The following is a 24544-nucleotide window of genomic DNA, read 5'->3' as shown; positions in this document are numbered from 1 at the left end:
ACTGCTGTTAACCAGACAGAGAGACTGGCTTGAAGGCGAAGAAACAAACATATTTTTCCTCCTGTGTACCAGCCACCCCTTCCCAGCCTCTCCTCCTGTGAGGAGAGGGTTCTGCTTAGCTCTGGAACCCCACAACCCTGGGGCAGGGCTTGGCATGTCCAAGGGGCTTAGAAAATGTCCTGTGAAATACATATTTTATGGCAAAACAAGAAAAATTTAAACATAAAACATTTTCTCTGCCATCATCTCTTCCCTCCACTCTGCACTGGGCATTGACCACACCTCCCCATTTGCAAAAATACCTGTTCAGCCATAAAGAGCAACTTTCTCCCAGCTTCATCAAGAATGTTATCCTTAAAAAGAGAACATGCCTTCTTAATCTTGCCAGGGGTCACGACGATCCACCACTTTGTACCTGAAGATCTGGATTGTGTAAACTGTCAATAATACATCATTTAATGTGCAACCCTCTGTCTCAAAAACATAACTGTGCTTTGACTTCTAACACGGGGAACAGCTCTGGGAGCTTTTTGAGAGGTTCCCAGGTTATGTCTGATTCCCTGGTGGCTCAGTAGTAAGGAAGCTGCCCTCGATCGGGAAGATCCCCTGGAGAAGGAAATGGCAACCCACTCCAGTATTCTTGCCTGAGAAATCCCATGGACAGAGGAACCTGGCAGGCTGGTACATGGGGTTGCAGAAGAGTCAGACACGCCTTAGCAACTAAACAATCATTCTGTGCATCAGGCGTGAGATGATTCCAACAAGACATTGCTAAAACATGATAGAAAGATGGTGCTGCAGCCTTTGCAGGCAACAGGCCACCTCGTGGGCTGCCCCCGTCAGCGCTGCAGGCGGGCACGTGCCCCTCACTGTCACCAGCCCTCGGGACACAGTCCACGCGGCACCTCCCTGGGAACCACAGCCCACATCAGGTTGGCACGTGTTTTTTATTTTGTGTTACTTTCACATTTACAAACTCAGGAAGTCACACTGAGAAAGGGACGGCGGGGGCTTCCTGGAGGAAGAGCTGGGCTCCCGAGCCCTGTGTGGCCTGGTTGGACACCTGGGACTTTCTGCAGGGAGACTGTCCCAGACCTTGAGGGGCCTCACTGTCGGACGGCACATGAAGTGGTTAGTGTGGCCCACTGCTCCTCAGTGCCTGGAGATGCGTTACATGGGCTGCCTCGACCCAAGGTTTTATTGCTGGTGAATCTGATTATCCAACTTGGGTCAGGATGACGGCTTCATCAGAAGTGGGCCTGGTGGGACGTGTTCTGCTGAGATGAAAGGAGACTGAAATGTGTCCACTGCACTGGTCTGGCGATGCTGGCATGCTGCCCGTGCCTGCCTTCAGCCCCCAGGAGAGACTGGTCCTGGACGAGACGGGTGAAGACCTCTGTGCCCACCCACGCACGTCCGTCAGAGACAAGAGGCAGACAGTCACTGGGAAGGACATGCCCAAGTCCAGGGCAGCCTGAATTCCAGCACCCAGCCAGCCCTGCCTCTTCCCAGGCCACGCTCCCTTTAAGGCCCCCAAAGAGGCTCCCTTCCTCGGGTGGGAAGAATGGACACTCCCCTCACTTCCCAAAACTGGATCTCTTGGACTGAATGAGATAATCACTTGGCAGGTAAAGGTGTGGAAATCTGGCCGAGGAGCACACAGCATGTATTCTGAAAAGGTGAACGGCGGAGGAACACCCCTGGGTCATTCCTGAACTTCTTGGGAACTAGAGAGCCATGGAGAGAAGGGTTTGGCTCTGTGATGACAGCGGCAGCCAAGATGAGAGCCAGAAGCGTGACTTTATCACGCAGATCTGATCCTGTCTTGGCCCCTGGGATGTCTGCAGGGTACCGGCTTGTCCACCTCTCTTAAAAGTGCTGGGTGCCATGCCTGCTGTCCCCTGGGGACAGACAGGACAGCCCACCCTGCAGGTGTCTGACAACCGAGGGAGACAACCAAGGCCGTCTGATATTCCCCCGGCTCTGTTTGACTGCAAATGTTTAATGCTATCCCCACCACCCTAGGGACAGCAGAGGCTCGGTGGCACTGGAGGGTGGGGGCCAGGACCCTCCATGTACCTTATGTGCAGACTACGTCCTAACAGTCAGGGTCCAGCTTCACTGGGCAAGGTGCACCCCAGTCCTCAGGGAGTGGCTGTCTTCAAGAGGAGGGAGATGGAAGAAGTGTCATTTCTGTGCCTGAGCTCCACCTGGTTAGCCTCTGGTCTAACGAAGATATCTGAACGCATGGTGCTACACGTTAGTTTAGCAAAAACTCTGGTTTCTGGTACCCAAAGAGCTTAAAGTCCCCCTCAAACCGCGCATACAGGCGCCGGATGTCTCGTTTGCTGATGCCCAGGAAGTAGTGCTCGACCTTGGTTCTGTTGTACGCGGTGATGCCCAGCGGGATGGTGGGGTAGGACACCAGGTGGTCGATGCCCGCCTCTCTGAGGATGTATGGGGCGTCGTCCTCCAGGGTCTCGTGGTGCCCAACAACGCTGTACGTGATCTCACAGGGTGCACACAGCTCCACGTACGTCACCCAGTGGATAATGTGGTCCCCGAACTGGAGGTCCAGCCACCTGTGGTTGGGGTCACCCAGGTAGCGCACGAAATCCTCAAACTGGATGCCCCGGGTCTCCGTCCGGTTCCTCCTGTACTTTCTGATGATGCCGGGGGCGATCTCGTGCCTGTACCAAGGCTCAAAGCGCGGGTTGTGGACAAACTTATCCTTAAACGCTGAGATCAGTCTCTCAAAAGGATCTCTTACGATAAAAAACTTGAAGTATGTTTTCAAGCTAAGGAAAAAGGTGGAAGATAAAGAAGAAGTTAACCCAATGCTGCTGGTGGTGCTGGCCATGGGGTGTGAGGCGGGGAAGAGTGAAGCGTGATGGCTGGAGCAGCAGCAGCCGCCAGGCTGGGCCCTGTGCCAAAGGCATTGCACACAGTTCTTACTGAATTCACACAGCCACCCTTGGAGGCAGATCCTCTTGTTAACCATTACCCCATATTAACTTCAGGAATGTTTTTAAAAGTTTGTTTTGGGGCAGAAAACCGAAAGAGTAGAAACCTGCTTGATCAAGTGAGGAACAGCTGAAGCCAGAGGAAGTGAGTGACTCTATTCAAAATTGCCAGGGGAAGGAAAAATGGGGGGTGGGGGGGAAGTAAGAGAAAATGGGAGTCACCAGGCTCCAGCTGGCAGGAAGAGGGTCTGGGGGAGCTCCCGGAGGGGGCGGTGGTGGCCCAGGGGTACCTGTGTGATGAGCCTGTAATGATGATGACAGTGCTGTGACCCAGGCACTCCCCCAGGCCAGGCGCCCTCTCAGCGCTACTGCTGTGACCCAGGCTCTCCCCCAGGCCAGGCACCCTCAGCGCTACTGCTGTGACCCAGGCACTCCCCCAGGCCAGGCACCCTCAGCGCTACTGCTGTGACCCAGGCACTCCCCCAGGCCAGGCGCCCTCTCAGCGCTATAGGCACTCCCCCAGGCCAGGCACCCTCTCAGCGCTACTGCTGTGACCCAGGCACTCCCCCAGGCCAGGCCCCCTCTCAGCGCTACAGGTCCCGGTTCGGCTGCTCTCACAAAAGCCCCACAAGACCAATGCTGAGGTGGGTGACAGAACCACCTGCCCCCAGGACAGTCTCTGATTTGGCATTTGGCATTTCTGAGGCTGTACAAGCTGGAAAGAGTGAACAACCAGAGCCAGAAGCAATGGAAGTGAAGCAGCTGAAAAGCAAGGGAGCTCAAAGACCACTCGGTGCCCTGACACTGGCTGGCATACTGTGCACGTGTTCCTTTTAAACCTCGTCTTTTGGGGCCATTTCACAGCTCTCAAGAGAACTGTCCAGTCAGCTCCGGAACCTTCCCTGTGCCAGTCTCCGTCCCGGCTGTGGCCAGCGAGGCTGGCCTCCCTCTACCGCTGCTGGGTCTAGCCCACCTGGCCACTCATTAGGGGACTGCTGCCCCGGAGGCCCACGCAGCACCGCAGAAGGAAATGAGAAACAAAGCGGGTCTACCTGCAAGCCAAACCCCTTTCTTAGGAAACAAAGGTCATGCTCAGAAAGAAACCCATAAAACATTACCAAAGCAAAGCAGAACAAAAACGACCAGTCATTTTCACTAAGACCGCCATGTAACTTTCATTTTGATGGCCTGTGTGAAGGTTAGGGTGGAGAAATTTCGAAATTCTCATGAAAAATGTGAATTTAAATGCACTGAACATTGGGTGTGTGCCTGGCTGCCTCTCACCAACACAAATGAGCAGCTCTTGGAGATGTCTGGGTAATGCAACGAGTAGAGGAGCGGAACCTGGGCTTTTATCAGCGTCCCCCTTTCCCCACCCCTGCCCACCCTCCTCCCCATCCCTCCCCACCTTCCTCCTCCCGACCCTCCTCCTCCCCACCCCTGCCCACCCTCCTCCTCCCTATCCCTCCCCACCCCTCCTCTTCCCCACCCCTGCCTACCCTCCTCCTCCCCACCTGTCCCCACCCCTACCGCTTCTGGATTTCAGCCTCGCTGAAGGAGGAGAGTCGTGGGAGGCCGTTCTTCTCGTGGTCATGCACCACGTTCTCAGGGATCTCCTCGATGGAAGGGAAGGCTCCTGGGAAGCAAACGGGGGGTGGGGTGGGGAAGTTGTGTTGGCCTGGTCGCCTCTTAAGCTAGCCACTGCTGCCCTTAAAGAGAGATGCCCATCTCAGAATGCAGGTCCACACTCCCCACAAACCATCCCCCAGTATCCACATGTAGGTCTCAGCTCCTAATTTCAACTGCTCCTGTGGCAGGGTGAGACTGAAGAGCAGCTTTTGGTGATCCAGGAGCCAACGGGAGGAAACGGAGGAGTCAGGAAGAGGGAGTTAGGCCTACAGGCAGGAGCACCTGAATGATGCTCAACCTGCATGTAAGAAAGATCACTGCCTGCAAGCAGGATGCCTGAAACCTGCAAAGCTTCCTCTCCTCTGAAACTGGGGGCAGACATCAGAGAAGCAGGACCAGGAAGCGCCCGGCTGATCCGCTCCATCGCTCCCAGCACCAGAGCACCCGGGCCTAAGAGGCTTCTGGGGAACCTCACAGCATCCCAGGCTGGCAAGTGGCCAGCGTGTTTGGTGCTGGATCAGCCAGGCTGATGCTCGGGTGAAGGGATGCAGATGAAGCAGGGCTCAGAGGAGGACAAGGAGCATCAGAGGAGGCAGGGCGGGACCAAGAGCCACAGTGCTGGACCCAGGCTGCCGACTGGAACCTGGGGGGCTCCTCCCAGGGTTGGGGGAGTTGGGTAGGTGCTCCCTCATTTCTCAACTCCGGCAAATGGAAATAAAGTGTTGGTGTGCTGGGGTGCTAGTCAAGGCCTCGCCACCCTTCACATCCACCCATGTATTAATCCTTCCCTGTTAGACTCATGGTCTGGCAGGGAAGGCTCTCTGCTGGGCCTTCAAAGCAGGGACTGCAGTCTCTCCAGAATATTTAAGCCCTGACCCAGAACCCTGCGCTAAGCACTGAGACTGGACGGTTGTAAACGAGCAAGGTGTCCCACCTACTCCCAAGGCTGACAGGAGGGCAGCTCTGTGGGTCTGCACCTGGACCTGCTCTGGTACTTGTCGCCTTGTGGGTGCGTCCAGGGACAGCCGAAGGCAGCCTCAGGACTGTCGTCCTCCTGCTGTGCCAAGTCGCTTCAGCCCTGTCTGACTCTTGGCCACCCCATGGACTGTAGCCTGCCAGGCTCCTCTGTCCGTGGGGTTCTCCAGGCAAGAACACTGCAGTGGGTTGCCACGCCCTCCTCCAGGGGATCTTCCCGACCCAGGGATGGAATCCGTGTCTCTTGTGTCTCCTGCACTGGCAGGTGGGTTCTTTACCACCATGCCACCTGGGAAGCCCATATATGCACTGGCAAACTGCGCCCATTTGTGTCCTGCTCTCATCAACGGATTCTTCTCCTTCAGAGACAAATGCTTCATACTGTGGCAGCAAACGTGTAAGACTCTGGTACATCTGTTGTTTTAAATTTGATCTGTAACCTCATTCTCCAATGTTAAAAGCCAACATACTGTCAGATTACTCCAGAAGCATGTTGATGACCACCAGAAGATAAAGCAAGTGTCTCCTTTCCTTCCCCAATCAGCCAGTGAAAAGGTCAAATGACACCAGCTCTAACCACTGCCTCTGAGAGCAGCAGTAGGCCCAGGGACAGGGGGACGCAGACCCCATGGGGCTCCGAGGTCCGATTCTTGATTCGGAGTCACACTGCTGTCCATTATGATTATTTTTCTTTTGAAGCTGAATTTAATACAGCCCATAATTATCATGGGCGGTTCAGAGTAACTAGAGTTTAAACAAACAAACACGGCATCTGGAAACAGTGGTAAGGAATCGAAACATGCAGAGCATGAGGGCACTTTCCAGTGATTTAATTTGCTCCTGAGTAAACACTACATTTCCTGAAGCAAGTCAATTAAATCCTCTGAACATGGCTGCTCGTTGTAAGATGGGGTTGACTGTGGGTGGGGAGACCCCCAGACCCACTGACAGGGGTCACCCCACCCCAGGCACTGGCTGTGGGTCCTTCTCCGCACAGGAGAGCAGCTGTGAGGGCAGCTGCCAGGTGACTCAGTGAGTGTAGAGCCTTGACCTCCTAAGACAGAGCGAGAGATTCATAAGAATCAACGCAGTGACTGCAGGGAAGAAAAGGGATGAACTTGGGGGGCGGGGGCGGCAGGCAGAATTGGAGGGAGCCGGAAGGCCCTGATGGTGGGTGTGGACTGCCTAGGTGAACCCTGCCAATATATAATGTGAGACAGGAATAGGAAAAACACCAGGGAATTTCCAGGTGGTCTAGTGGTTAAGACTCCTCACTTCCACTGCAGGGGGCACAGGTTCAAGGCCTGGCTAGAGAACTAAGATCCCACGTGCTGCACAGCGTGGCCATAAAAAGGAAAAACACCAGCGAGCTGTCTGTGAGTTGCCGGCCCTCCCGGGTCTCCCTGGCTGCCCTTCCCAGCCCCTCCAACCCCCTCCCCGCAGACCCTGAGGTCCGGGCGGGACGGGCCTCACCCAGCACTGCACACACCATTCAGCACAATGAGCACTTTCTTCCACTGGGTGTTGCCCACTTTGGGGGTCTGGCAGAAGAGAATCTTGTGCTTGTCACAGACGAAAATCCGGTCGAGGACAAACTTGGAGATGGCGGTGTGGGAGAGGTTCCTCAGAGTATCCTCCCGGCACACGTTCCTCATGAGCTCCAGGCGCTGCGTGTAGACCAGGGGCTCAACCAACATCTTCCCCGTCGGCTGCAGGGAACAAGGCAGAACGGGCACCGGGGCAGCGTGAGCGCCTGTGGGAGGAGCCCTGCCCTGCCCTCATGCCAGGCGTTAACTTGTGGAGGCCGGGGCCGCCCGGCTGAAACAGCTGGACAGCAGGCGCGAGTTTCAGGGGCCCAGGGCTCAGGCTGTGGATGTGCCAGACCACAGAGCAGCCAGAGGCTGCTGACCCCGTCTCTCCTCAACCTCAGCCTGGACAACCCAAGGGGCGGGTGGGCTGTCTGTCTGCCTGGCACTGTGCTGACCGCACGAGGGCCCCTGATGCCCTGGCAAAGGCAGGGTCCTCGTCATTCAGGACTTTTAGGGAGACCAGCTCTGCTCCCTTGCTCCCCACCTCCACGCAACCTGAGTGTAAGCATGCGAGCCGCACCTAAGGACCTGCTGTCTACACAGATGGTGGCTGTTCAAGATAAGCTGGTGCACTGCTGTATCTGCTTTATTAATTTAAGAAAATGCCTTAGGCCACTCAGTATGGGTTTTTCAAAGGCAGGAGCCATCATTCCACCTCCTCAGTGCTGAGCATGCAATTTTGCTTCTCTGAAATGTAGCCTGAGACACGTGGAAGGCAATGCCTGGCAGTCGCATCAGGGTACCAGAAGTTTAGCCTCTGTGAGCAGGTAATGGAGCTCACCAGCCCCGGTCCTGTTCTAAGGAGTCCGATGATGGGAGAGCCCCTTGGGGCTGCAAGGGAGAGCAGGTGAGAGGGAGATGCTCTGGGAAGAACGGGCAGGGGGGTCAGCGCAGGCAGGGCCTGGCCATGCTCACCTTCAGCTCCTCAGGCAAGTGTGTCTCTCCTGGCGACCTCCCTGTGTCAGGCACAGCAGTCAGGAACAGAAACTCCTGCTTGGCGCTATAGGCTAGGAGACGGAGAGGTTAAAACGTCTTCCTGTGCAGGGGCAGACACACGGAGCAGTGCCACAGCCCAGAGACCCCAGAAAGAGACCCAAACAAACACTTCCAAGTGACGGCTGACAGGCGATAAGGAGCATCTTCTGAACAATGGACCCAAGGACCTGGACACCCCCAGGCACGAAAGGAGCATCTCCCTAAACCTCAGTCTTTATTCAAGAACAAACTCAAAACGGATCAGCATTTAAATGGGAAACACAAAACTAGAAAAGTTCTTTAAAAAGCATAATGTAAATCTTTGGAAAAACTGATAAACTGTATCTCATCAAAACTTAAAACTTCTGCTCTGCAAAAGACCCTGTGAAGAGGATGGAAAGACAAGCTACAGACTGAGAGAAAGTATCTGCAAACCACACATCTGACTGAGGACTGGAATCTAGAATAACGAAGTCTCAAATCACAGCAAAAAATGCAAACCATCCAGTTAGAAAAGGGGCAAAACAGGAACAGACATTTCACGAAAGAGGCTCTGCAATGGTAGGTGAACTCAGGAGAGGATGTTCAACGTCCTTAGCCATCAGGCAAAGGCAAATCCAAACCACAGTGAGATACCGCGACACCTAGCAAAATGCCTGAAACAAAAAAGTGAAAACCCCGAGAGCTAGTGAAGACCCAGAAAAATGCAAAAAGGTGCAGCAACTCTTAAAAACTAAGTCTTCAACTACTGTATGACCCACTCCTAGGCATTTATCCCTGAGAAATAAAAATTTATGTCACAAAAAACCTATATGTGGGACTTCCCCGGTGGTCCAGTGGATAAGAACCGCCTGCCAATGCAGGGGACACGGGTCGGGGGAGATACCACATGAGACTGAGCAAATAAGCCCATGCCCCACAACTAGTGAGGGCGTGCTCTAGAACCTGTGAGCTGTAACTACTGAAGCCTGGGTGCCTAGAGCCCACGCTCAGCCACGAGAGAAGCCGCTGCAATGAGCAGCCCACTCACTGCGACAGAGCAGCCCCTGATCGCAGCCACCAGAGAAGACCTACACGCAGCAACCGAAATCAAGCACGACCAAAACAAAACACTTACATGCGCACATGCAGTGCAGTTTTATTTCTCACCGCCCCAAACAGAAAGAACTCAGTCCTCCTTTAGCACCTGAGTGGTTAATCAAAGACGGGTACATCCAAACCATGGAGCACTGCTTAGCACTAAAAAGGAATGAGCTACCGATACGCATGATAAGCTAGATGAATTTCCAGGTTACCGTGGTGAATTGAGTCCATCGCAAAGGGTCGCATATACAACATTCTTGAGAGGACAAAATTACGGACAGGAGAAGACATTAGTGGTTACCAAGGCCGGGATCGGGGGGAGAGGGGCTGGGGGCTGGGGAGAGAGGAGTGGCTATAAAAGGACAACCCAAGGAATCTTTGTGGTGATGAAGATGCTCTGCGTCCTGGTCAGTACCCCGCCTGTGACTCTGCACTATAGTTCTGCAAGGCATCACCCCCGAGCAGAAGAGAAAAGGGCATGAAGGACCCTCTGTCTTACGTACTTACAACTGTGGGTGACTCGAGTGATCTCAAAATTGAAGGTTTAATGAGACAAGATTCAGGTCAGCAGTCAGGTTAGTGCTTACATGGTATTTTTGAAGCTTATGGGAATTGATGACTTCCCTGGTGGTGCAGTGGTAGAGAACCTGCCTGCCAATGCAGGGGACATGGGTCCAATCCCTGAATCGGGAAGATCCCCTGGAGAAGGAAATGGCAACCCACTCCAGTATTCTTGCCTGGGAAATCCAACAGAGAAGCCCAGCGGGCTACAGTCCACAGGTTGCAAAGAGTCGGACACGACTGAGCGACTATACGACACAGGAGTTGATATTCAACTAGAGGAAGTCTTACAGAATGCTAGAGCACAGTAACCATTTGCAACAAACTGATTTGGGGGAAAACTCTGGGTAGAATTTTGAAGAAAATTTTCAAATCTCTACAATCAAAGAAACATTGCTTTCAAAATTTTGCAAAGCCTAAATACAGAATTAGAATGAAAAAAGTAGTTATCAAAAAAAGCACAGAAATCAGCCTAATAAAGCGTAAGCAAAGGCACATTTCACTTTTGTTATAAACATCGAAACCTACTCCTCTTGGGTCATTACCACCAACACTCTGCAGGCTTCGCTGCGGCCCCCACTTCAGTCTGGCTGTTTAACTGCACCCCCAACTCTCCGCCTCACCCCCCACTCCCCACCTCCCACTCCCCAGCCAGCCCCGCCGAGGACAGGCACCAGCCTGACGTCCTCCCTGCCCAGTGGGGAGGAACCCATCCTCCTGGAACCTCACCAATGATAATAACCCATCTCCCACTCCTCACGCCTCTGAGTTCTCCGACTCCAGTAGAAATCTTGGCCACACACCTCCGTGAATCCCGAGGAAACTGTTTCTTCCTTTCTCCTGCCTTTGAGTTGAAATGCAGCCCAAACCAGAGGAGCCACTCTGCGCCTGCTGTGAGGCCAGGGACGGTATGAAGACAGAGAGGCAGTGCCCTGGGCCACCAGGCTCTGAAAGGCACCCAGAGGGCCAGGAGGCCAGCGTCCGCCCTCTCCGTCCTCCTCAGCCTCATCCCCAAGCACCCACGTGCTCAGGGGGACGTCACCTCCTACTCAGGCCCGGTCACCTCACGTGCCCACGTCTGTGAGCCGCACAGCAACGCTCGGCTCTGCCACAGGCCACGTGGGTTCCTAGAAACCTAAGCCTCCTCGGTGACATTCTAGATGTAAGATGTAGTCTGAATTCTAAACAACTGACTTACTAGTGAATTTCTGAAAAGTGTCTTATTTCACACACTCAAGAGCATGGAGAATGACCTTGGTAAGCTACAGGACAGCTCACCTGCCAGCCACACATACCAGCCAGCCATCCACCAATTCTTAACAGCTTCTTTTACTGTCAACTCCTGGTATTTACTCCCCAACCTTCCTTGAGCCCAATTCAACTAGATTCGAATAAACCCAACAGCACAACTTAATGTCTGGTTTTGCTTTTCAGTTGCTCTGCCCACAACTGTTTATTTTCACTGGATGCCTGCTGTCACCACTGTGGCCAAAGATCACACCCGTCCCCAACCCTCAGGGGCAAGGCACCAGCGCCAGGCCCAAGGGTGATCAGCAGGTATGACCAGGCGTCAGAACATAAGAGCTCACTCTCCTTAGAGGCGTCATCATCTCTGCTTTACAGAATGTCCCGGCATTGCCAGGTGAGTGCTGCCTTGTTCTTCTAGACGTGACCACATCCCCTCGTCCCCTGACCTCTCTGTGTGTCCAGCTGCCCAGGGTACCCACTGCATCACACGCCGGACAGAGGGCATGCAGACATCACATCATGGGTTCTGCCCTTAAGGGGCTGGCAGCTGAGCTGAGGCAGAAGATTGGAAAGAGCGGTCAAACAGAAGCGAGAAAATCAGCTTCTACGCCTACCCGCCAGATTCACAAGGATGTCGCTTCTGAGTTCAAGTGTCTACATACCATGCTGTTAGTTCAAAACAGCACTGAAGTCTGTTAACCACACTGAATCACTGCCACAAATGTCACTGTGGCTTCACTGCTGAGTCAGAGAGATACACACACACACACACACACACACACACACACGGCTTTAAACCACAACATGCTCTTCCTATCCACCGGGTGGTAGGAAAGCCGTTAAGAATAGGGAGGTACAGGACTCCCCTGGTGGCGCAGAGGATAAAAATCTGCCTGCCAGTGCAGGAGACACGGGTTTGATCCCCCACCCTGCCCCCGTCCAGGAAGCGCCCACGTGCCATGGAACAACTAAGCCCTTGTGTGACAACCTGTGAAGCCCGTGTGCCTTAGAGCAACAGGGGAAACCACCCCAGTGAACAGCAGCCCCTGCTGGCAACTGGAGAAAAGCCTGCAAAGCAAGGGAGACCCAGCACAAAACAAACGATTAAAAATAGAACAGGGAAGCCAGAAGCAAGCCCCTTCATCCGCTGACTGGGAAGCTGGGACAAAGCTCACCTCCTCGGGGTCAAAGCTCACCTCCTCGGGGTCAAAGCTGGAAGGAGCCGCCCAGGGACTCCGAGCACACTGGCTCCCTGAATGCTGGGGCCGGGGATCGGCACCCACTGTGCACGGGCGGGCTTCACCTCGCAGGACACCCCTGCACGTCAGGGACTCCCTGGTGACGCCAGCTCACAGTGCGCTCCTGGGTCAAGAGCAAAAACACTGAACGCCAGTGAAACAAACTCCAACCCAGGACAGAAACCGCCAGCTGAGAACAGTGCTGGTGGCTAATTTCAGCGCCTCCTTTTCTTGCCAGCCCGTCTGCCTTCCCACCTTGCGCCTCTACAGGGAGGATGGAGGCGGGGTGGGGCATCGGGCAGCCTCTGCACAGTCGGGGCAGCCTCTGCACAGTCGGGGCAGCCCGGGGGCGCTCTCCAGGGCGAGCAGGGCCCGGAGCCCGCTGGCCACACTGCCAGCACAGGCTGTGCAGTGCACGGGTGGGAATCAGGGCGACAACCATGGGATCCTTTTCTACTTCCCCTCCCTAAGGGACACACCTGCACATGGACATGTCAGATCCTGCGTGGAATAAGCACACCCTGCAATCCCTCCCTGTCAGGCTGCTGTCCCCAGGCCAGTCTACAGCTGCTCACAGGCCCGCCCTGGGGGCCCGGCCTCCCACCATCCCTGAAGGAGTCGTCGCCTTGGGGTTCAAATGCCCATCCGCGCAGCTCCTCAGTCACGCCCAGCACCTCCTCACAGGTCTCTTTCAGGGCCTCAATGTGCTGGGGTTGGGTTTGGAGCTGTCAGACAGCTGTCAGCTGTCAGAGCAGGGAGGACGCTCACTTCACAGAGAAAAACAGTAAGGCCCAAGCAATGGACAAGGGCGTGAACCAGACACAGCTCTTCAAAGACTGGATTGGGTCCTCTTTACATGTCCTCATCTGACATCGAGTCAACGGGAGTTAAAAATCCCAGCACACATCTATTTACACCAAATTCCTTCCGGAGCCCTGAAGGTGACCTTCAAACACGCTGCCCCCAGCAGGCAGCATCTCACCAGGACACCAAGCAGGGCTGGTCCCCAAACCCGGAGCCTGAGAGGATGTCGAAGAAGCCCCTAAGGAAAGTGTGCCCCCCCCCCCCGCCCCTAGGGGAGATGACAGGCAAGGACCCCTTCGTCTCTGTCCACCTCCCCTCCCGAGCCTCAGCACATCACTTGGACACAACAACCTCCTTCTGGCGTGAGAGTCCTTTGATTCTATGTCACTGCTCATCTGGGCAGGTACCCGGGAGCAGTATCACAGCAAGGTCTGAATTCACCAAATCCATTCCACGCGGTGGCGTACCTACCGTCAGGGTCTTTGAAGGTCAGCGTGATGAACTTGCTGGCCACCATGAACATGAAAATCACCCAGAAGCACGCGGCCAACAGAAGCCACTGGTGGTGCATGTTGTCAGACATCAGCCATTCAGCGACTCTTCCTGGAAAACACAGCCAAATGGCCCTGATGCTTACACATCAGTCAGTTACGCCAAGGACAACAGAAAGAACAGGCAGCTTCAGTTAACAGCCTCCATACAAATGTTTTAAGATTCTTTGCTACTGATACCATGGGTATTTGAACTTGGCAACATTATATTTTTAATTCATAACAATTTATAAAGTTGATGGGTTTCCCAGGTGGTGCTAGCAGTAAAAGATCCGCCTGCCAATGCAGGAGACACAAGAGATACACATTTGATCCCTGGGTCAGGAAGATCCCCCCAAGAAGCACATGGCAACCCACTCCAGTATTCCTGCCTGGGGAATCCCACGGACAGAGGAGCCTGGCGGGCTGCAGTCCATGACTTTGCAGCGTCGGATATGACTGTGCATGTGTGCGATAAAAACTTCATAACAAATCAAATTTTAATGGAAAGGAGCCATTTCTATTTGGTTTTAGAACACATGATAAGCCTTTACTCCTGCAGCTGTGCCTGCTGACTCTTTCTGGCCCAGGCACCTGCCAATGCCTAGAAGCCAGGGCATGACGGGGCTCACTTTGGCCTGGACTTTTGCTGTGGCTAATTCTCAGAAGGCAGACACCATCCTGAGGAAATTCGAAGCAGGTTGTGTTTTTTTTGTTTGTTTGTTTAATTTAAATTTATTTTAATTGGAGGCTAATTACAATATTGTATTGGTTTTGCCATACATCAACATGAATCCACCACAGGTGTACACGTGTTCCCCATCCAGAACCCCCCTCCCACCTCCCTCCCTGTACATCCCTCTGGGTCATCCCAGTGCACCAGCCCCAAGCATCCTGTTGACAAGCTTCAGCCACACCTACAGAAATGAAGTGTGGTGCATGCATGCTCGGTCATGTCCGACTCTTTTGCGACCCCACCAGGCTCCTCTGTCCATGGGATTTCCCAGGCAAGAAAACCGGAGTGGGTTGCCAATCCCTTCTCCAGGGGATCTTCTCGACCCAGGGTTAAACTTGGCATCTCCTGCATTGGCAGGTGGATTCTTTATCACTAGTGCCACCTGGCGGAGCAGGCAATGGCACCCCACTCCAGTACTCTTGCCTGGAAAATCCCATGGGCAAAGAAGCCTGGTAGGCTGCAGTCCATGGGGTTGCGAAGAGTCGGACACGACTGAGCTACTTCACTTTCACTTTTCATTTTCATGCATTGGAAAAGGAAATGATAATCCACTCCAGTGTTCTTGCCTGGAGAATCCCAGGGACGGGGGAGCCTGGTGGGCTGCCGTCTATGGGGTCACACAGAGTCGGACACGACTGAAGCGACGCAGCAGCAGCAGCAGCAGTGCCACCTGGGAAGCCCTGTAGAGATGCAGAGAATCTCTGGAACCCTAGAAATGAACTCTGGAGCATCCAGCTCCATGCACTTGCCTGCCAGGGCCTGGGAGGAGCCTTGGGGGTGGGCGTTTCTCATGTTATCGCCACCCGGGAGCGATGTGGGGCACTTGGGTCCTCAGTGGGTCACATGAGCCACACGCTGCTGCAGGGGACACAGAAGAACTGGAAGTTGCGCTCAATTCTTGGCAAGAGAGACAAAAGAGTCTCTTTATTCACATGTCACCTTTAAAACAGGACTTCCTGAAGCCAGACCCAGCCACACAGAGAGACTATACTAGGCTGGGTTAGTTTCTGTCAGCTGACAGGCCCGCTCATCACTCCCGGGCAGCAGGGAGATGTTCTATTCCACATAGACCGTCTGCCAATGGCAGATGACTTCAGAAAGCCTGTGTGCGCTGGTGGACTGAGCTCACCACAGCCTGGATGTCAGCTCTCCACCTGTCTCCACGGCAGATCCCTGCCTCCCAGACCTCACTGCAACTCTGAATTCCCACCCCCAAGGGCCTCTCAGCTTATGAGGGGGGCTCCCCCCCCCCGCCACTGGCCTGCATCTGTACCTTCACCCTCAAGTCCCCACAAAGCAGGTGCACTGTTTTCCCGGAGTCCCCTGGTAGAAACAGAGGGGGAAAACAGAAACAGTGACAGGCTTTATTTTCTTGGGCTCCAAAACGACCACAGGTGGTGACTGCAACCTTGAAATTTAAAAACGCTTGCTCCTTGGGAAAAAAAAAACTTATGACAAACCTAGACAGCACATAAAAACCAGAAATGTCACTTTGCCTACAGAAGTCCGAATGGTCAAAGATATGGTTTTTCTAGCAGTCATGTATGGATGTGAGAGTTGGACCATAAAGAAAGCTGAGTGATGAAGAATTGATGCTTTTAAACTGTGATGCTGGAGAAGACTCTTGAGAGTCCCTTGGACAGCAAGGAGATCAAACTAGTCAATCCTAAAGGAAATCAACCCTGAATATTCATTGGAAGGACTGACGCTAAAGCTGAAGCTCCAAAACTTTGGCCACCTGATGTGAAAAGCTGACTCATTAGAAAAGATCCTGATGCTGGGAAAGATTGAGGGCAGGAGGATAAGGGGGCAAAAGAGAATGAGATGGTTGGAAAGTATCACCAAATCAATGGACATGAGTTTGAGCAAATTCCCAGAGACAGTGAAGGATAGGGAAGCCTGGCTGATGCAGGGGTCACAAAGACTCAGACACAACTAAACGACTGAACAACCACCTAGAAGAGCTGCCAGATTAAACAGATAAACACACAGGATGCTCCATGAAGTTTCAATCTCAGATTAAACACTAATTTTCCAGTTAAACTCCTCTGTCCATGGGATTCTCCAGGCAAGAATACTGGAGTGGGTAGCCCTTCCCTTCTCCAGGGGATCTTTTCAACCCAGGAATCGAACCCAGGTCTTCTGCATTGCAGGTAGATTCTTTACTATCTGAGCCACCAGGGAAGCCCCAAATTTTTAGTACTTTAGTATAAATATGGCCCTGATATTGCATGGGACACACTTAATACTTCAAAAAGTTACTCGCTGTTTCTCTGAATTTCCAGTTTACTGGGGTGTCCTGCGTTTTCTCTGGCACCACCCAACAAGAGGAGCGCGCTCCCTCTCTGGCCTCCTCAAGCAGCTGGCCTGTCTCCACAGGGTCTTCCCGTTCCCTCCCGTCACTCCTCCTCTGGGACCTCCCAGCACAGAGCCCTGGAAGGCCCCAGCGCTCGCCAGCTCTGGGCCTCGCAAGGTCACTCAGCCTGAAAAGCTTAGACAAGGCCCGCCCCCTTCCAGGATGGCCACGAGGACTAGGCAGCAGACTGCGCCGAAAGGACCAGCTGCCCAGGAGCAGACCCTCTGAGAGCAGCAACTGGCCGCTCGCTCGGCGTCCCTTGTGACCTTCCTGTTTAATCTCCACATATCCAGAAAGGTGGCTCAGTGGTAAAGAACTGCCTGCCAGTGCAGGAGACTCGGGCTCAATCCCTGGGTCGAGAAGACCCCTGGAGGAAGAAATGGCACCCCACTCCAGTATTCTTGCCTGGAGAATCCCAGGGGCAGAGCAGCCTGGAGGGCTACAGTCCAGGGGGTCACAAAGGGTCGGACAGGATGAGGGACTGAGCAACAAAAGGAGATGCAGACTCGGAGAGCAGACTGTTGGGCAGGGGCAGGAGAGGGTGGGATGAAGGGAGCGAGCAGCGTGGAAACACACACACCACCACACGTGAAACAGAGAGCCAGTGGGGATTTGCTGTATGACTCAGGGAGCTCAAACTGGGGCTCCGTGACAGCCTAGAGGGGCAGGGAGCGGTGGCAGATGGCAGGGGACATATGTCCCCCTATGGCTAATTCATGTTAATGTATGGCAGAAACTAACAGATTACTGTAAACCAGTTATCCTTCAATTAAAAATAAGTAAGTAGAAAAAAAACTACAGCAATGTCCTGGGCCCCAAGAACACCTGAGCCAAGACTGCACAGACCTGTGGCGAAGGCTGCAGACCAACTGGCGAGGACGAAGCTGGGCGAACCATTATGCGGGATTTGCAAGCGTCTGATGAAGCTCAACACAGGATTAAAGAGGTGTGCTGTTATTCAGTCAGTAAGTCGTGCCTGACTCTTTGTGATCACATGGACTGCAGTACCCCGGGCTTCCTTGACCTTCACTGTCTTCCCGGTGTTTGCTCAAACCCATGTCCATTGAGTCGGTGATGCCATCCAACCATCTCATCCTCTGTCATCCCCTTCTCCTCCTTCCCCCAACCTTTCCCAGCATCACGGTCTTTTCCAATGAGTCAGCTCTTCACATCAGGTGGCCAGTCATTATTAGTCCTTCTAATGAATATTCCAGGGTTGATTTCCTTTAGGACTGAGTGGTTTAGTGAAAACAAAGACCTCCTTGACACAGATACACTACCCTGTATAAAACAGACAGCGGCTATACAGCACAGGGGGCTCAGCTCGGTGCTGTGACGATCTAGAAGGGAGGGAGGTCCGAGAGGGAGGGGACATATGTATGCGTGTGGCTGATTCATGTTGTTTTGCAGCAGAAACCAACACAACATTGTAACACAATTATTCTCCAATTAAAAATAAATAAAAGTGATAAATAAAAAGACCTCCATCACTCTTTCCATTTACTCCTGTTTTAGCCTTCCCAGCTATAGGTAACTAGCCCCTGTAGAATTCTGGGCTGACCTTGGAAAAATCAGCATAATTTGCCCCATTTTTTTTTTTTTAAACAAAAAGAAAGTCATTTCAAATTCCCGTAGTCCCAGCTCCTCTCGGCCTGCCCACCGCCTGTAGTGTTTCCTTGAATGCACAAACTCCCCACAGGTCTGCTTTCTGTCCAAGAGCAACGGGCTCAAGGCTCACCATTTCTGTCTGCAGAGAGGCTGGGGCCTGCCCCACAGACAGTCCTCTCCTCACTCCCGAAGTCAGGGGACAAATGGCCTTTCAAAAGCCAGACACTTTCTGTATTTAATTCTCCTTTGTTCAAGGAGCCAAGACAGCTCCCAAGGTACCTCTTACAGATAACAGAGGTGAGTTTGAGTGTGCACCCCAGTGGAGGAAGGGGCAGCCCAGCTGTCTGTAGAGCCTCCCTAGTTCAGACCATTATGTGAGATTTGCAAGCGTCAAGGTGTCAGGCCAGGAGGCCAGCTCTTTGAAAACCCATAGGGCAGAGGTGGAGGATAAAGAATGATGGACAGATGGGGAAAGCAGGGCCCAGGATGCAGGAAGGTCACTAAAGATGCAAGAAACCCTAACCCGTCTCTCTCTCTCAGTGAAGAGGAAGACAGCACACACATGACGCATCTGTAGTAATAACAACCCCTCTGGCGCTATTACCAACTCTGCCGCAAATCTTCCCTGCCCTGCACTTTCAAAAAGATGCTGTCTGAAAGCATCCATTTTTGCAGCTGCCAGTGGCTCCCCACACCCCGTCTGAGCTGTCATCCAAAAGCAGTCTTTCTGAATTTGTGCTAAAGAGTTTGACTCCCCCTTCCCCTACCATCTAATTCAACTTTTTTCCTAGTTCTACTTTTACTATACACAATCACTCAACCTGTGGTAAATAAGCCCATTTAGCTTTCTAAAACAGTTAAAATTTTTTCAAAACCTATTGCTCTAGACAGGGCCGAGTGTGCACACAGCAAGAGATAAACCTCAAAACCGCGGTGCAAAAGGAATACACCAAGAATAGAATGAGATATATGACACAGTGCCATTTACGTAAATTAAAGACACAGGCGCTAAAACCAAAAATACATGTTCTACGAAAACACAGGGAAAGAAAGAAAAGGATGACCTTTCCAGTGATTTCCTATGTGGGTGGGGTAGAGTAAATGAGCTTGAGGAAAGGGAATTAGAAAGGAATCTCCAAGTAAGCAAAATGAGAGAGGGGCCCTGGAGACATGAGAGACAGTATCCCAGGAGTTAGCACCCACTTAGCGCCTTGAATGGGAAGGAGACAGAGGGATGGACAAACAGACAGAGGAAGGAGATGAGGTTTAAAGAGACCACAAAACAGCTTTCCCCCAAATGTCATTCATCCAGTTACATTTACCAAGGGCTTACTCTGAGCCAGGAGCCATTCCAGGCTCTGGGAATCCAGCAACCAACCTACCCTGCTCTCCTGGTGCTTTGTTCTAATAGAGGCACACGGGACATAAACAGAGCCATTAACGTCCAAGATCACACAGGCGCTAAGTGACGTGGTTTATAACACAGGAGGGTGAGGGATGAAGGAGGACCTGGGAGGAGACTATGTTGAGAAGATGCTCAGCAAAGGGAGGAGACCCATCACAGAGCACCTGGCAAGGAGCTCAGACTGGGTCCAGAATCACCAGAGTGGCAAGGAGTGAGCAAGAGGGCAGGGGAGTGGCCCAGATGAACAGTCCTGTCCAAGGCCCTTTACTGAGATGGAAACTGACTCCTGGACCCTTGCTCCCATCACACGTGTACCCTGAGGAAAGGATTCCCTGTCCGGGGTTCAGTTTTTAAAACACTCATTCAAAACCAATCCAGACACTAAAGGAAATGTCACAAAAATAATCTGATCATGCACAATTTCCTGTCTCAGAATGACTGCTCATCCTTAGTGACCTGGAGGGAAACACACTCTTCTCTCTGGCAGGTGGAGAACCAGTAAGAGGTGAAGACAGATTCTCATTAATGACGATGACAAACAGCAAACACGTCTGCAGAGGGCGCCGCAGGCCACGCACTGCTTTCTACAGATACTAAACTCGTCTAATGCCCTGCCTGAGTTGTGTCTGTGCATGCGTGCATGCTCAGTTGCTAAGCTGTGTCCAACTCTTTGCAAACCCATGGACTGTAGCCCACCAAGCTCCTCTGTCCTTGGAATTTTCCAGGTAAGAATACTGGAGCGGGTTGCCATTTCCTCCTCCAGAGGATCTTCCCAACACAGGGAGTGAACTGGTGTCTCTTGCATTGGCAGGCAGATTATTCACTACCGCACAACCTGGGAAGCCCCTGCCTAAGAGGGCACTCCCATTATCATTATGGTTAAGAATACATTTCTAAGAATACATGCACAAACTCCTGTTTACGAGTTTAAGCTTCTGTAAGTCTCCATATGAGCAAGAATGGAAACTGCTATTACATGACACGGAGTTCAGATAACTGGTGAGGTGTCCATACCTTCTGAGCCCGATCCACATTTCCTTGCAGTATCTGCTTTGCCTGAAGTTCTCGGCTCCTCCTGTAACTGTAGGGGACAATTAAAAAAAAAAAGGCACCATTAAAAGTTACAAGACCAACTTACTGAACACAACTTGCTTTATACTTGGGAAACAGTTAACCAGTATTAACAGCTAACCACTTAGGTTATTCGAGTATATTTCGCATACCAGGTCTCTTACAGAGAGGGGTTATCTTTGGGGATGGCTTGGTAAATGAATAAATTATTCTAAACGTACCAAAAGAGCTAGCTGTTTAAAAAGATTCTTCCCTGTAATTTAATATGAAAATGAAATCATTTTTGGAGCAAAAATAATACAACCCAATTATACCACTTTTATATGTTTGATATTGATTTCTGTATAAAATGATCAAATCTTTCAATGCAAGATTTTCGCTGGGTTTTGTATTTCTTCATGCTTTAATGACCTGGCAAATTCGAGGCAAATGTCATAGCATGAATGAATAATTGGGAACAAGCCAAACTCATGGAATTAGAGAGATTACAGATTTAATAGAGTGAGCTGGCAAAGTAAACATCCAACCCACTGAAAACACAATACAGCCCAGCAGTCTGGGATGGTCAGAGAAGTCTAGCTATGCTTCCTTTTATGCTTATGAACTCAATATTAAAATGAAAAGCAATTTCATATTACAAAGATGGAAGGATTACGCTTTATGTACTCACATGCAGATTCTTCTAGACCTGTGTCAAGACAAAATACTCTCTTGGTTTCTGTAATCCTTCAGGCCCTTTCCTCTCATCCGCCTTTCTCCCTTGTTCCTATTCTATCATATAACCTCAAACATTTGAAAAATGTTCTAAATATAACTGAGAATTGCCCAGGATAGTAACTAGTTCCTCCCTTCCTTTGTTCAGTTCTGCAAGAAGTCCAGTTTCCATTCCAGGGAAGAAGAGACTTTCTCTCTCAGGTATTTCTTGGAGATTTTTATTCTTGAGGGTTAAGAGCAAATATGGAAAGATTTTTTTTTCCCCCATGCTGAAATTCCTATTTCAACCAAGATGAACTATGCCCTAATTATAATGGGGGGAAAAAAGACAGAAGATCATTTCAGTCTTCGTGTCTCTTCTTAACCCAGCCAATGAAAAGAGTGAATACGCCTGGAGCAGAGCTGCCTGGTTTTAAGAATATCTGAGACATTCTTCACTCTGACAGTGAAAACTGTCCAATGACCAACTCTTCAGGGCCCAAGGTCCCTGACTTCGGGTGTTTCAGACAAAAAACCCCTTTGTGACGATCCTCGGGCTCAGCTAACCAGAACCTCGCTGTACCGTTTCCCATTCAGTGGCTGGCCCTTTCTCCTGCCTTTCGCAGACTTGGAAAGTAACAAGGCAGCTTTTGGAAGATCTGGTTCATCTTCTGGTCCAGACGTGCAGAAATGAATGCCTCCACCTCCAACTTCTGACAGGCCCCTTATGTCCAGATTTGAACTGAGGGCACCCTGGAGCCTACCTGGCAGGACACAAGTATTTCCAACCATCCTTTTCCCTCCTACCTACCAGTGCGCGCGTGCTCAGTCGCATCCGACTCTTTGCGACCCCATGGACTGAAGCCTGCCAGGCGTCTCTGGCCATGGGATTCTCCAAGCAAGAATTCCCTCCTCCAGGTCCACCCACCGGAGACGTGCTTAATTGTGCACTTAGAAAACTGCACATGGTCCTTCTTTCCTGGCCTCTCTCTCTCATCTCTGCATGCCCCCTGTGCCCAAGTGGAACATTTTCTTCCTCTTTCCGCTCCCAATGACAAATGCAAATTCTCAGGCAAGGATGAAAGTAAACTATGGATCACCGAGAACCGGTGATGCCGCGACTACAGCATCCCCAGCAAAGACGCTGCCTTATTGCATAATTAACGTGTTGAATGCTCTCCCCTTTCATTCCACGAACGAGGGAGGCCTCAAGTCGCCGAAACACACTGGGATGTCGCTGGCAAGGAGAAGCCGGTTCCCTCGGTTTTCCCGTCCACCCGGGGTGGGGCAGGGGTCCAGGAAAGTGACGCCCACCCCCCGCCCTCGCGCGTCCCCGAGCTCACCCTCAGCGGAGCCGGAGCTGTCGGGGTCCTCGGGCCCGTCTGCGGTCTCGGGGGCTTAGTTCGGCGCGGGCCTCGCAGGCCTGGGGGCGGGGCGCAGGGGGCCCAGGCGTCCCGGGAGCGCGGGAACCCGGCCCGGAGGCCTGGGCGCCGCCACCAGCCCTCCCGGCCGGGAATGTGGCGGCGGCGGCGCCGGAAGGAGGAAGGCTTACTCGCGAAGCTCTCTCTGGAGGCGAGGCCGCCGCCGCCCCCGCGCCGGTCAGCGCCGTGCGCGCTCCTGCCCCGCTCTGCGCGCCCCCGCCGCCGTCCCCGCCGTGCGCGCCGCCGCGTCGACCAAGGGGAGGCGCAGGGAGGCGGGGCCAGAGACCCCAGGACCCGGCTCCACGCCTGGCCCTTGCGGCCGAGTTCCAGTCCCACACCAACCCCCTCCCCAAAAGTCCACGAGAGTGTATCCCAGGAAATGACAGAGGGACGTATGGCCAAAGCTTATTCCACCAGGTCACCATCCATAAAACAGGTTGGGTGTTTGAGAACGAAAAAAAACCACACAAACTTGGAAAAATGAAAAAGAAAAAAATCTAAAAGTGGAAAAAGGCAAAAGTGTTTGGGGTGCCTCCCAGCATTCCTAATCAGCCTGCATAGTTAAAAAAGAAAGAAAAGGAAAAACAGAGCCATCAACAGGGCCTTTTCAACAGTCCCCCCTCTTGACTAACAGTCTGGAGGATGTCACCCCCTTGTCAAGGCATGAAAAAAAAAGTGAAAGTGTTAGTCGCTCAGTCGTGGCCCACTATTTGCTACCCCGTGGACTGCAACCCACCAGGCTCCTCTGTCCGTGGGGTTCTCCAGGCAAGAATACTGGAGTGGGTAGCCATATCCTCCTCCAGGGGATCTTCCCGACCCAGTATAGGGGTTCATATACAAGGCACAAAGACCAGGTCAGACTGCAGTCCAGTAGACCTGTAACTTCTTAACCTGAGGAATGTGGTAAGGCTTGGGGTTTTAGGGAAATCATTTTTAAGATTTTTGATGAAGTAAGCCCCAAAGGTGATTCGAGTTTTACTGCACTAGAAAACGTAAACCAGAAGGCAATGGCACCCCACTCCAGTACTCTTGCCTAGAAAATCCCATGGATGGAGGAGCCTGGTAGGTTGCAGTCCATGGAGTCGCTAAGAGTCGGACACGACTGAGCGACTTCACTTTCACTTTTCACTTTCATGCTTTGGAGAAGGAACTGGCAACCCACTCCAGGGTTCTTGCCTGGAGAGTCCCAGGGACGGGGGAGCCTGGTTGGCTGCCGTCTATGGGGTCACACAGGGTCGGACACAACTGAAGCGACTTAGCAGCAGCAGCAGCAGCAGCAGCAGCAGCATGTTTGTTAACTACCTAAATATATATATCCATTTAGTAAACAGGGTAATATGTGTGTACATACATGCATGCACCTAGACTCATAAAATTTTGTCAAGCTTTTCAGGAACCAGGTTTTTTGTTGTTGTTAACTTTTTATTTACCCTGTTGATGTCTTCCTTAATGACTTAAATACGATATTGATGGGGCTCAGTATTATAGAATTTCACTTTTAACGTGATTACTAACTACCCATGACTTAAAGATGGCAAGGCGGTTTAAGGGCGACTTGCTAGGTTTTTTTGACCACTTGTTCAGGTATTTATTAAGCCCTTTCTTGGGGCAGTACGTTGACAAGAGACATTTGCTTTCTCCTTGAGGATCTGAATGGAA

At 52.1% G+C, this 24544-nt stretch overlaps 1 protein-coding gene across 2 annotated transcripts; it reads right to left on the bottom strand.

Annotated features, from left to right (window-relative positions):
* Positions 1-928: 928 nt before the first annotated feature.
* Positions 929-23093, bottom strand: CHST10 (carbohydrate sulfotransferase 10). 2 transcript variants are annotated; one of them, XM_012173775.3, is made up of 7 exons: positions 22808-23093; positions 20715-20781; positions 13537-13668; positions 8072-8163; positions 7057-7276; positions 4494-4599; positions 929-2798 (listed from the first exon to the last, which is right to left on the bottom strand). In XM_012173775.3, exons 3-7 carry the CDS (start codon positions 13646-13648, stop codon positions 2261-2263), a joined length of 1068 nt encoding a protein of 355 aa, XP_012029165.1. In that variant the 5' UTR covers positions 13649-13668; positions 20715-20781; positions 22808-23093; the 3' UTR covers positions 929-2260. The 2 variants fall into 2 exon arrangements, with proteins under 2 accessions (XP_012029165.1, XP_060268403.1); XM_060412420.1 differs by lacking the exon at positions 22808-23093 and adding an exon at positions 15077-15189 and having other exon boundaries at positions 13537-13664; positions 20715-20782.
* Positions 23094-24544: the final 1451 nt, after the last annotated feature.

The sequence above is a fragment of the Ovis aries genome, chromosome 3 (assembly GCF_016772045.2).
Source record: "Ovis aries strain OAR_USU_Benz2616 breed Rambouillet chromosome 3, ARS-UI_Ramb_v3.0, whole genome shotgun sequence".
NCBI lineage: Eukaryota > Metazoa > Chordata > Mammalia > Artiodactyla > Bovidae > Ovis > Ovis aries.
The sequence above is the reverse complement of the archived record's forward strand: the minus strand, read 5'-3'. Positions and strand labels throughout refer to the sequence as shown.